The sequence below is a fragment of the Paramormyrops kingsleyae genome, chromosome 1, assembly GCF_048594095.1.
Source record: "Paramormyrops kingsleyae isolate MSU_618 chromosome 1, PKINGS_0.4, whole genome shotgun sequence".
NCBI classification, from domain to species: Eukaryota; Metazoa; Chordata; class Actinopteri; order Osteoglossiformes; family Mormyridae; genus Paramormyrops; species Paramormyrops kingsleyae.
This window is the reverse complement of record NC_132797.1, coordinates 15210686-15222926: the sequence shown is the minus strand read 5'-3', so window position 1 is coordinate 15222926 and position 12241 is coordinate 15210686. Positions and strand designations below refer to the sequence as shown.

Below are 12241 nucleotides of genomic sequence, written 5' to 3'. Positions count from 1 at the left end.
GCGAGACTTCGCCGTTCCTCAGCGTTAACTCTCGGCAGGGGGAAGGGGGGCTCTTTCCACTGGAATGCATAGGACGAAAGTTCATGATGTTTAAAGTGATTAATGTGATTGTTACTGTTGTTTTATTACTATTAGTAGTAAGTAATAGTACAATAAATGCAGTAGGTTTAATATATTACTAATACAAATCCTGTCATTTTCCCCTTATTATAATAATAATATATTACTTATATGCCACGTATGCTTTATAATATGTTTGGCCTTGTTTATTACGTACTGGGGTAGCGTGTAGCTCAGTGGGCTAAGCCTGTGTGCTTGTAATCACAAGGTCGCTGGTTTAAACCCAGATAATTGTATCTTGACTAAGACCGTGAGAAAATACGAAAAAGAAAAGTCTTTGTGCTTCCACCCATGATAGATATATTTTTTATTTGATCGGGTTGATGTTATTGTTATTATTTTTTATTTTTTTAATAACTGGATTGCTATGGACTGGGGGGGCAATATGATACGCTTTCACTGGGCCCAAAATCTCTAGCAACGGCCGTGACTCTAATAATATTTGTAATATTTAATATTATAATGTGACTGGTATTATTTGGAATAATAGAGATTGTAAATATTAAGTTTCTTTGGCTTCATAAGAATTTAATCATTTTTTTAACTATGCAAAAGGCAAATCAGATCTGGTGATACTATATGATGCGACCTGTGCTGTACCTTTAAGGGGAATCGAGCGGCGGAAGTCGGTCGCTTTTTTGCACTTACGGTACTTCCTTCTAGAGCACAGTCAACTGCGATCTGCCGTGCAGGGCGTATGGAAAATAGATATTGTAATAAAATAATGCGAGTTCTGGGGTGCCTGGCTAATGGTTCTTACATTTGCTCGCCGTGTTCACAAACAAATTGTGTTAAGGGTGACTGGCGATCGTAATGCAGCAAGTGAGAGGCAAAAATCGTCATGGCTACAGCGATTGCAGGTACGTTTTGAGAATATTTCAAGAATTGCTTGAGTTAATAATACACTTAGTGTTACACATTCAGATAATTTTTGTATGAATACGTTGTTTTGCTCTAACATTTAAACATGCTGGTTTCACACTAATAATCAAGAACAAGTTATTAAACTTCTGATCTGAGTTTACTGTTTTATAATATGTCTAGGACAAGCGGGGTAAAGAAGATGGATGTACTTTATATAGATATTGCAATACGTATTTGTTGTACATTTGTAGGATGTAGTTATAATTAATGACATTTTTGGTTAGTAGGTCATATTCTGTTCAGACTTTGCAACGTGAGTGTTTGGTCAAAAATTACACAGCTTTTAGCTGTTTGAATTGAACGCAATACTTAAGTCCTACACCCTGTGTCATGTTATTATGTAAAATATGAATTACGAGATCATTCAAAAATGAATGAGTGGATATTAGTGATATTAGTGATCATGGCACTTAATTTTTCATTAAGTACAAATAAGTGGTCAAAATCATGCCACATGTTAAGCAATATTGAGAGCTATTCATGATTTACCAAAATACTCAATTTTTCCACTGTGCTGCGCTTTTATGCAAATCTGTTTAATAATGAAAACACTAGTTTTAGGAAAGTTGTTCTCTTGTTGTTACAGAAACAGGAATTTGTAGCAATGTTTACGTCTGTTAATTATTAATCTATAGCATTGCTATATGCAAATCATTACAACACATTTGTTATCGTAAATGCCCCTAGATAAAGAGTAAATAAGACTCCTCCTCAGATGTGACAAAGATGAGTCTTTGATCCATTGACTTGGTTAGATTCTGGATTTCTGCGAGTAAAATGCTTCTTGCAGATTTTGAAATGGCACCTCACAGTTCATCGTTTGAATAAACCCGACATCCAGAACCATAAATCTGTTGCTTGGTGATGCTTCATAGGTTCCCAATGGGATTCAAATGGGGCGAAGATGCTGGCCACTCCATCAGATGGTCATTTTTGAAGCCCAGTTTCATCAAGTACTCCTCTGACTTCCTGGCAGCATGTGGTGGAACTTTGTCATGCATGAACATCATTCTTCACCCTAATGCCCCTGGCTTATTGTTGTACAACAAAGTTGTTTTTCTTAAATTTAATGTAAGCGCTTTCAGTCAAACTTCCACATTCAAGAACTTGCCAATGATTAATCAGCTCACCACCACTTATCTGTGCCCAAGACGTCACACCATCTCCTCCTTGCTGACGTCTCAGGCTGAGAGGAGGAGATCTGTTATTTTTGACCTAACCGTCCATAGAAAACTGATCAGTGAACAGCAAGGCTTCGCAATTTTTTGGGGCCACTCCAGACACCTCATTTTATGGCTGTCTTTCAACGAAGATAGAAGATCTGGCCTTCCTTATTTTTCCAAGGTGGTGGAGTATCCTGTGGGTGGTTGATCTCGATACATTTTTGAAACAGCCTGGTCAGACATGTCTTTGCTTTTTTGTTAGCACTCACTTAACAAGGAAGAGTTTGCATGGTGAAATAGCAACTTTGTTAACAAATTTACACAACTTGCTTGATACCGTGGTTCAACACAGTTTTGGGGGAAAAGCACAAAGCTTTTATAGGTGTGGTAATCAGTGAAACTCACACAGATGATGTGGGTCACATTAAATTCCTTGCAATGTTAGACTCGCTATGTGGGAAGGTATCATGAAAGAACTCTAATACACCCTTTTTACCTTCATGAGTAGTATATCGAATATATCTGTACGTTGTCCTAATCGCAGAAATGGATGTGTTACAGGTACGTTTATTGTCATCAGTAACGAATTTTGAGAAAGAGACATTGGAGAAAGACTACTTCAAGATGATGACGGACATGATCGTGCTGTGCTTGGTTCTGGCTGTCTCCTTGGCTCTCTGGGTCGTTTCTATGACAGCCAGCACATATTATGGTGAGCTCTGCTCCAGAAGCACGTCTGATTGGTACTGCCATTCATCTGTTCTTGATGCTGCTGCTTCATAATAGTAACGTGAAAAATAACATAACACATTTTTCTCTGCAAAGCTGCAGGCATAAGTGATGAGAGTCATTTTTCTTTAGCTTTTAGCTTATGCTTGCAAGCTGCTGATGGTGTCCCCGTGACCTTGCAAGCCACTGATGGTGTCCCTGTCACCTTTCAAGCTGCTGATGGTGTCCCCGTCACCTTTCAAGCCACTGATGGTGTCCCTGTCACCTTGCAGGCACGCTGCAGCCGGTGTCCCCCTGGCGCTGGTTGTTTTCCATGCTGGTCCCTATTATTCTTGTCACACGTGCCGTCAAGCGGAAAAGCCTCGACCACAGTGGTGCGTTAGGAGGTAAGGAGTCAATACTTGATTTAATACTAATAAAATTGCTACAGAAATCTGATCTAATGAACATGAGGTTTAACAGTCATCATGCTTATATGAAATAGGCCGACTCCACAACATTGTAACAATGAACTGGCTGTTTCATGTTATGCATTGAGATGAGTTATGTATTTTATTTGTTGGGGTAATATTACAATGCCAGTTACAAATTCTGCTATTAGCATCATTTGAGCCATTCTAGATAAAATGCGTAATTATAATGAAATGTATGTCTTACTGTTAAAAACTTATGGGAATTATATTTTGTTTGTTTATTATTATTATTCTCATCATCATCAATAATACACAATTATTATTATTATAAGTGTAAGTGGTGTTGGAGCAAGAGCTATGCAATGCACTTCCCACATAACAAGATGCTAACGGAACTTTTTAATTCAAAGATAATATGCAAGGCTAAGACCATTCGTGGTACATAAGAGACCAGCATGGGAAGATAGGCTGGTGTAGGCTAGTTGGGGTGTTCCCAGGTTCCCAGAACAGATGATTCTAGAGCTGGTTCTTGAAGGCTGATGACTGGATGTGGTTTGGCAGCTCATTCCACTATCAGGGAACCACACTTGAGAAACATCTAGAGTATGACTTCAGACGTGGCAGAGCACTGTCACTTTAATGGCCCTGAAGGCCAGCACCAAGAACTCGAACTTGATGCCAGCACCAATAGAGAGCCAGTGAAGAGCGACAAGGAGGGGTGTAACATGAGAGAATTTAGGCTGATTGAATACCAGACATTCTGCTACATTTCCAGTCATCTACAGTGGGTTTGCAGCACTGGCTGGCAGTCCTGTCAGCAAAGAGCAGCCATGGTGTAGATGCCAGCTGATAGCCTGGGGCTAATGCTGTGATTAAATTATTTAATGACTGTCTTTCGCTACGTTAATAGGCCACACAACATTGTGATGACTTTAGCTTGAGGTAGGTCGACCTTATTCCCAAAACAAGATGGCACTTCTTGTTGTCACTTTCATTGAAAGTTCTGCTTTGCTTTTGAGAACAGAAGGGTGCCATCCTTTCAAATTATCCCACAAATTTGTTGGGTCGTCTGAAAAGCTTTTTCTCTGGTCCCCAGACTTGTCAAAATATTTCTACACTTAAGAAGCCATTATATAGCCAGTATGCATTGAAACTCAAAATAGTCACTATACAGGCATGTTTATTTAGTAAAACTATGACTGAGGCTTTCAGGTAACGGGTTGCTGCTTAGGAGGCTTATGTCTGTTCTGAAAACCATGACTGTGGCTTATGGATATCACACGCGGTATTGATAATTATACATAAGTGGTTCCAGCCCTAATATCTGAGCCATCTGTGGTAGTCAGAATTTATGTAATGGCCCAGAATGTTTTAGTTTAAGTGGTGCATCACAAAGGACAGCTGGACTTGATTCTCTAGGCTTGTTCTGACTTGGATTTGGACTTTTACCACTAGAGGGAGCTAAAGCTTACTTTTTCCTGAAGTGAACTACTTGAGGTGGACATTAATACATAAGAGTATTGAGTTTAGCTGTGTATCCTATTGGCATTGAAAAGTATACATTTTTCTTTATTGATTACTACTTTGTAGCAATGCTGGTTGGATTCCTTCTAACGATGGCCAACTTGAGTTTCTTCTCCTCCTTGCTGGCATTTTTCATAACATCCTCGAAACTCACCAGATGGCGGCAAGATGTTAAAAAGCGCATCGATTCCGAATATAAGGAAGGTAAGACATCTGATTTTACATGCAGCATCCACAGACCTTAGGATGTTGTTTCTTTTTTACATCAAAATACTGAATTTAATCATCCTTCCAGCTTACTGTAAAAATTCGTCAGATCAAAAAAAAAAAAAACACTGCTGTTATAAAAGTGCTTTTTAAGCAGCATCTACCAGCAGCAAATCTGTATATCTGAAAACATAGCTTGCTGTGTGTATTAGGCGGTGGGGAGTGAGATGGATGAGAGCAGAGACAGGGGTACCTCCACCGCTGCACAACTATGTATGGAGGTCTCAGAATGGAGAGTCAGGCTGGCTGTTGTGGCTTCTTCCAGGTGGCCAGAGGAATTGGATACAGGTGTTCTGCAATGGGGGCGTGCCTGCCGAGCTGGCCCTGCTCTACATGATCGAGGTGGGCCCTGGGGAGATACCGATAGACTTTGGCAAGCAGTATACCGCCAGTTGGATGTGCCTCGCCCTGCTGGGGGCGCTGTCCTGCAGTGCAGGAGACACCTGGGCCTCAGAGGTGGGGCCCGTTCTCAGCAGAAACTCCCCCAGACTCATCACCTCCTGGAAGGTGGTCCCGCCAGGTAGGGTTTCTCTCCCCACGGCTGGTTTCCACAGGGTCCTTGTGTCAGAAGGGTTTCTCTCCCCACGGCTGGTTTCCACAGGGTCCTTGTGTCAGTAGGGTTTCTCTCCCCACAAGGTCCTCAGTAGAGTTTCTTTGTGCCTTTCCAGCCATCGATTCACAGCTATCTGGGCCTAGAACCTACCCCAGGCAACATGGGATACAAGACAGGGGCTCACAGTAATTTTATTTAATTAAGCTGCTTAGCAGATACTTCATGTGTAAAATGGGTTGTAGTTTTTTTCCCAAAATGTTATTTAGTATATATTTGGTCATTTTTCATGCCTGTTATGTTTTAATTTTTGTGGTAATAACTTTAGAATTTAGTGATCAGTCGTCGTTGACACACTACAGCACACAGTGCACAACAACAAAATGTGTCTTTTGCATTTAATCCATATGTGACATAGCAGAGGGTAGCTAATTCAGTACAGTACAACAGTACAGTACTGTAACAGTACAATTTATACCTACATAAACTTTACATTTAAAATGAACTAAATAAATGTAAAATTAAATACATTTATAATTAACTAAAAATGTATGCATTGGTGTTGATTTTAGTGTTATATTCAGGAAGAGCTCTATATTTTACGTTTTTGAAAACTCAGTGACAGTGAATTTTAAAAGTATCCATGGGATTGTGTGATTTTACCAAAAAGTTACTTGTTAATGGAAATTACTCTATGGAAAATGGCACTAACCATAACATAAGTTCTATTTTTTTCTTTGCCACAGGTACAAATGGAGGAGTCACCCCTGTAGGCCTAGTGGCAAGCCTTCTGGGTGGGATGACAGTGGGTGTGGCTTACTTCATCTCGCAGATCTTATTCGCTAGGGATTTGAATCTGGCTGCCCCTCAGTGGCCAATCATTGTGTTTGGGGCTGCAGCTGGGCTGACTGGATCACTTCTGGATTCTTTCCTTGGAGCCAGCATGCAGTACTCAGGTGGGCTTTGTAAAGGCTTCTAATGTCCTCTGTACAGGACTAGCAATGTGACATTGCTGGAATTAAGTCACAGCAGTCAGGAAGTCTACTATAATTTTTGCAGTTTGTGTATATTTGTTTAACAATTTTAAGGCTTTGCTTTGACTGAAGGACAAAGTGGTAGGACAGGGGTGGGGGACTTGTTTCACAGGGAGCCAATGTGGGTGCAGGTTTTTGGAATGACCTCTCAGTCAGCCAATAACAGTGGGTCCCTAGGACTGGAGTTGAGAACCACTGCTTTATTATTGGCTGATTGAGAGGTCATCCAAAAAACCCGCACCCACACCAGCCCTCCATGGAGCAGGTTCCCCACCCCTGCTTTAGGAGAATTCATTGGGATGAATAGACTTCAGACCACTCTAAATTGATTGTCCCTTTGTCTCATTGCTGGTTATAGTCAGCTGAACAGGAACAGTCATTATGTCATACAAGTTGACAAAGGTAACCAGGCAAGGTATATGTATAGTATGTGAGAGGCCAGTGTAAGTAAATACTACTATTATAATATGCTGACTTATGCCTGGAAGAAACACATGTGTTGTTCACAAGAATAGTGACAACTGGTGAACAGACACGTATGTCTTCCTGAGTGTGTGTGTTTCTTTCAGGTTATGATGAAAGCACTGGAAAGGTTGTGAACCATGAGTCTAGGACTGCTAAACACATCTGTGGAAAACCCATTCTGGACAACAATGCTGTGAATCTGTTCTCTTCCATCCTCATTGCCTTGGTTATGCCTGGCATCGCATGGGGCATCTGGCCTAGACAATAAAAACTTAAGCAACCAATGGATGGTCAAAAATCAGTTTCCATAGAATATAAAGGTGCTGTATTGAAACCTTTTCTTCTGTGAGAAGATTTGTGCAGTATTCTCTTTTCAAGTCTTACTATTGTATATTGAACCTGGAAAGAGTGACTTAGTCTAAAACTGAAAAGCAGAATTTTTTTTTTTATTCTGCTGTTTTCTGCATTGTCTTATGTCAAAAGAAGGCTTGTCAAATGGATCCATGACCTCATTGATTCATCTGATTACTGCATAGTAATATTTACATTACCTTATGATAAATAAATCACCAGCACTTTGTTAATATTGTATTAAGTTTGTTTAATGGAAGTAATATATTTATATACTGGTGTTTGTAATGTTTCCTAAAAGAATGTGAACGGACAGGTAGAGTGTTGGTGGTCTAGTGGTTAGGACGCTTGCCTCTGGACCAAGAGATGGTGGAGTTCCACCTCTGGCTCTACCATCGTTGAGTCCCTGAGCAAGACCCTTAACTCTAACTTGCTCCAGGGAGAGTGTCTGCTAAATGCTGTAAATGTAAATGGATACACCTCTGTTTACTAATATATTTGCATACTAGTGCTTTCCAGGACTTAACCACCATGCTGATCTTCATTATTCAATATGTGCATAAATCATAAGTTTTATATTCTGGTCATTTTGTGAAGCAAACAATGTAACTTTATTTTCAGTTCAATGTGTCCCCATCACCCTGAACAGAGTAAGGGATTGGAAGACAGATGGATTTGTCTGAGTTGGTACTGTTAACATTTTTAGTAAATCTTTGTTGTTGAAAATAACTATACAAAACATATAGTTACTTTAACAATTTTAGTGGAATTAATCCATTTCCATGTGATATGAAGTCAGTAAACACACAGCTTACTGTATCTTGTATAGTCATTTGTTAGCCAAAAAGTTACCGTAATACCATACTTTCAGTAAGTGAAATGGAAAATATTACCGTGTAACGAAAAGTATATTAAAATAGCACTTTTGGCATACTACCCCTTACCCTGTCTTGATCTTTAAGTAATTGCCTTCCTTTCAACACCATTTACTGGCTGATTGTGCAATGCTTTAGTTCCAGCATCAGAGACTGTAACATGAGTGGGTGGACGTTGGACCCTGCGGATAACGTGTCCTTCTGAAAAGTAGGCGGAAGCTCAAGGTCGGCTGTTAAAATTCCTCAATGTGGGGTTGTTGCTCTCTGCCTGGTAATGGAAACTTTTACATAGAATCACAAAATCCGTTACTCGCTCTGATTTATTTGCTGCCCACAACTATACCAGTGGCAGAATGACCGTAGTTCAAAATGTGTAGCGTTATAAATAAATAGATTTAATCAATATATTTCGTTTTTGTTTTCATAACTGACCAGCTGAACTTGCTCTACTGCTGCTGCAAACCATTCATTAATACGTTTTACTTATTCATGTTCATTCAAACGTATACATCTGCACGCATCTTTTTGGTCAACGAGCGACACGGTGATCCGTTTGTAAAATTCTCCCTTGAATAGGTCAAATAAAGCACACAATTCAGCCGCCATTTTTACAATTCTTGTGAACTTCTTAAAAGCACGCTAGTCGTCCAGTTAATTGTATTCAAAGTATTTCGTCTGTTCAGACGAGCCAGCTTAACCCGTTTGACCCGAAAACTACCGAAAGGTCCCTAAAGCCCTGCGGCTCCAGCCAATCATTTTATCGCGTTTGAAATACGGCTCACGCCGAGGCTGCAGCCAATCAGATCCTGCTATTTTAAACACGTCACACGGCGCCACCTTCGAAATGCTTTGTTGATAGACAGAAGGCGCAATGCTGTTAAACAGATGAGACGAGAGAGATTTAGCAGTACAAGTGAATAAGTTGCAGAATTACTACTCGACGGTAAGGTATGGTTTTAATGTATACTATCATTATCATTATGCTATCATTATTATAGATAAGTATGGTCAAGTCCAGTTAAATATAAATGATGCAAAAAGCTAAATTATAATTAATGAATATACGTTGTATTTTCCGGTTGGTTGGCAATATGATGGCAAAGAGAATGTAACCGAATCATTTATTTCTAAATCGGTGTCACACACTTTGGAGGGATGCTATACATTTACTAGATCTTTTTCAGAATAATAAGTTGCAGTACAATCCGTAACAGCACGGTGACACGGCTCGTTCCGTTGACCTTTTTCCGGAACGATGTCATTTCGGTTTGTTATTTGTATTCCTGAACGAATCGTGGTTTGTCAGTTTCTATTAAAGTTGATCCAGCTTCTGTAGCTTGTGGAGAAGATGCAGAGAGTAGCATGTCCACTAGGTGGCCATTCAGAAAATGTTTACTTACTGTTGAATGCTACTATTTCTTAGTTGAGAGATTTTCCATTTTTAACTTTCCTTCAGATATTCAGTTTAATTATCTTGACCAGGCTTACAACGACAGTGCTCTAATGTGGCTAATGCATGTGTGGTGAACAAAACGTTCTGTCTACTCTGCGATGTTTGTGGTGGCACGTGCGGATTCTTGTAAGAGAAATCAAATTATTCCTTGTTAACAGAAAATGAATTCGGGAAAAGCACTACAGACAGCTGCTCACCCGAACCAGCAGCCACCAACGCCAAGCTTTGCGAAGAGAAAGAAGGCACAAGAAACGTAAGTCTTGAGTGAGTAATCAAGGGTGCGGTGTGTCTATGTGCCTGCCGTGCTATAGTAGTGTATCACAGTAATCTAAAGGTGAGGTCATCTGGTAACTGAGGTCCTCAACTGACAACACACTTGGTATGTTTAACTGGACAAGTTCTGTCTCTAATTAAAAAAGCATGTGTGGATGTGTTCTGTTCAAATGCTGTGTGTGCACGGTATATATTTGGCTTGACCCCTTTTGTGTTCCTTCGTACCCAGAACAGACATCAGAAGTCCGACAGACAGCATGATGTCTCCATGTACACGCAGACTAATGAAGAAAGTGACTAAGGACGTGTAAGAACGAAGCCACAAACAGTCCTCTTAACAGTCCTACCTAACATGGAAATAAAGAAAACTTCTCTTTAATGATACTATTCTTTTGGTTGTCCTGTATTACCTTAGTAAAAATTGAGTAATTTGTAAGTTTTGAAGCTAGCTACCGATGTTTACAGCAGCATAACAATCAGTACAAACGGACAAACAAGCTACACCTATCGAAATGCCAAAATATGATTTTTTTTCTTGATTTTTCTCCTCTAGGCAATCTTTACCACCTGTGCCTGTGTTTACTGCAGAAGACAAGGAAAACACTCCCTCATGAATATCTTGCATCTAATGAATGGATGTCTCAATATTTAACCCGCTTGCATTTTGCTCTTGATGTGTGAAATTGCTGGTAGTCTCGGGTGCATCAAACTAGTTTGGTATTGACACAAAAGGCTCTGGCTGTTTGTTTCAGAATCCTTAATCCACACTGATAGTTATCCAGTGTTCTGTGCTTTGTAGTTATGACTCATATCTGCATATGGCTTGGAATGGTGCACAGCCAAAAGGCCTGGTGCCAAATGTCATTAAGCGTTGAACCCCTTATATAATTTAACCGCTGCTTATCGCATCAGGTAAAATTCTGATGGTACCTATGCTTCTGCTGTAACTGGTGATTGATTAATAATCAAAGGAAAATTACGGTGTTAGTGCTTTTAGCAGTCTTTGGTGTTATCTGATTTGAGCGTGAAATGTCGTATGGGTTGTTGGTACTATGTAGGCCCCTTTGATCTAAAGGCACTTAAATGGGCTTTTGGGGGCTGTTGTTCTGTTGGGAGGGGGGCAGCTGGAAAGCCTAGTTAGTGTTAAGGGAGTTTTTCTGCATTGCAAACTGCATTTCTGAGACTGAATGCTACCCAACTAATGTTCAATTTGCACACTGTTAAACTGCCTATGTATGATTTTGCCACACACTATATCCTTTCCTAAGGAAAATAAAGTTAATATATTTATTAGCAACTTGGGATAATCATTTTGTCCACTTAATGTGCAGCTTTGGTGTACTATAACAAGCTTGACTCTTGATTTTACTCTACTGCCCAAAGAAATTGTAAATCTCTCTTACTGGCTGGATTGTTGTAATAAAACTGTTCAACGGATGCTGTCTTTATTTACCAAAAAAACACTGAAATAATGAAAAAGTAAACCTGTATAGAATGCGGAAAACAATAGAATTTACTAATGTTTGGCAAAATACTGCATAATATGACAAAATTACGAAAAAGACAACTAAAGATGAATTACACATTGCATTATAAAAACGCTGATACCATAAAAATTTGTGTATATACAAACGCAAGACATAAATCGTGCTTTTGCTATTCAGTGCTATTCAAATACGCTAAAAATATTTTTACACTCGACTGAATCTGCGTCTTCTCAAAAGTCAAAGAAAATCCAGTGTTTTGGAATTTTAAATACATTTTGATTAACCTTTACGTTTTTAAAACGGACGTTTAGGTTCTATAATTTCATTTCTGTGTACGCAGAGGTATTAAAAGCTACATTAACACACTTAGAGTTTACAGTACGTTCAACGTACCTTAAGCCGAGATTTTAACCCTAGTATTTTTTATTTTAGTAATTTGTTCCCGTTCGTATTATTGTGTTACACATATAGTTTTTGTCGATGACGAAAATGTACCCCAACCACATTTTACTAAAGTGCAATAACAATAAAGTTTTGTATTATATGTTGTATAACTTCATATAAAAATATCGATCAACTGCCCGTTTTGATTGTTTTTCTTAGCACTGGACCT

The 12241-nt window shown here is 39.4% G+C and overlaps 1 protein-coding gene across 3 annotated transcripts; it reads left to right on the top strand.

Moving 5' to 3' along the window:
* Positions 1 to 747: 747 nt before the first annotated feature.
* Positions 748 to 11578, top strand: tmem19 (transmembrane protein 19). 3 transcript variants are annotated; one of them, XM_023826942.2, is made up of 11 exons: positions 748 to 980; positions 1920 to 2403; positions 2769 to 2919; positions 3209 to 3322; positions 4940 to 5077; positions 5406 to 5660; positions 6437 to 6646; positions 7294 to 9358; positions 10027 to 10121; positions 10371 to 10448; positions 10695 to 11578. In XM_023826942.2, exons 1-8 carry the CDS (start codon positions 934 to 936, stop codon positions 7455 to 7457), a joined length of 1563 nt encoding a protein of 520 aa, XP_023682710.2. In that variant the 5' UTR covers positions 748 to 933; the 3' UTR covers positions 7458 to 9358; positions 10027 to 10121; positions 10371 to 10448; positions 10695 to 11578. The 3 variants fall into 3 exon arrangements, with proteins under 3 accessions (XP_023682710.2, XP_023682717.2, XP_023682759.2); XM_023826949.2 differs by having other exon boundaries at positions 7294 to 9363; XM_023826991.2 differs by lacking the exon at positions 1920 to 2403 and having other exon boundaries at positions 751 to 980.
* The last annotated feature ends 663 nt before the right edge of the window (positions 11579 to 12241 follow it).

Bases quoted from the DNA above. Each gene is read 5' to 3' on its own strand.
- tmem19 (XM_023826942.2), top strand. From the start codon at position 934: ATGCAGCAAGTGAGAGGCAAAAATCGTCATGGCTACAGCGATTGCAG. The intron at 2,404-2,768 runs GTGGGTGGTTGA...GATGTGTTACAG, and splicing joins CCAAGGTGGTGGAGTATCCT to GTACGTTTATTGTCATCAGT. The intron at 5,078-5,405 runs GTAAGACATCTG...GGCTTCTTCCAG, and splicing joins CGATTCCGAATATAAGGAAG to GTGGCCAGAGGAATTGGATA.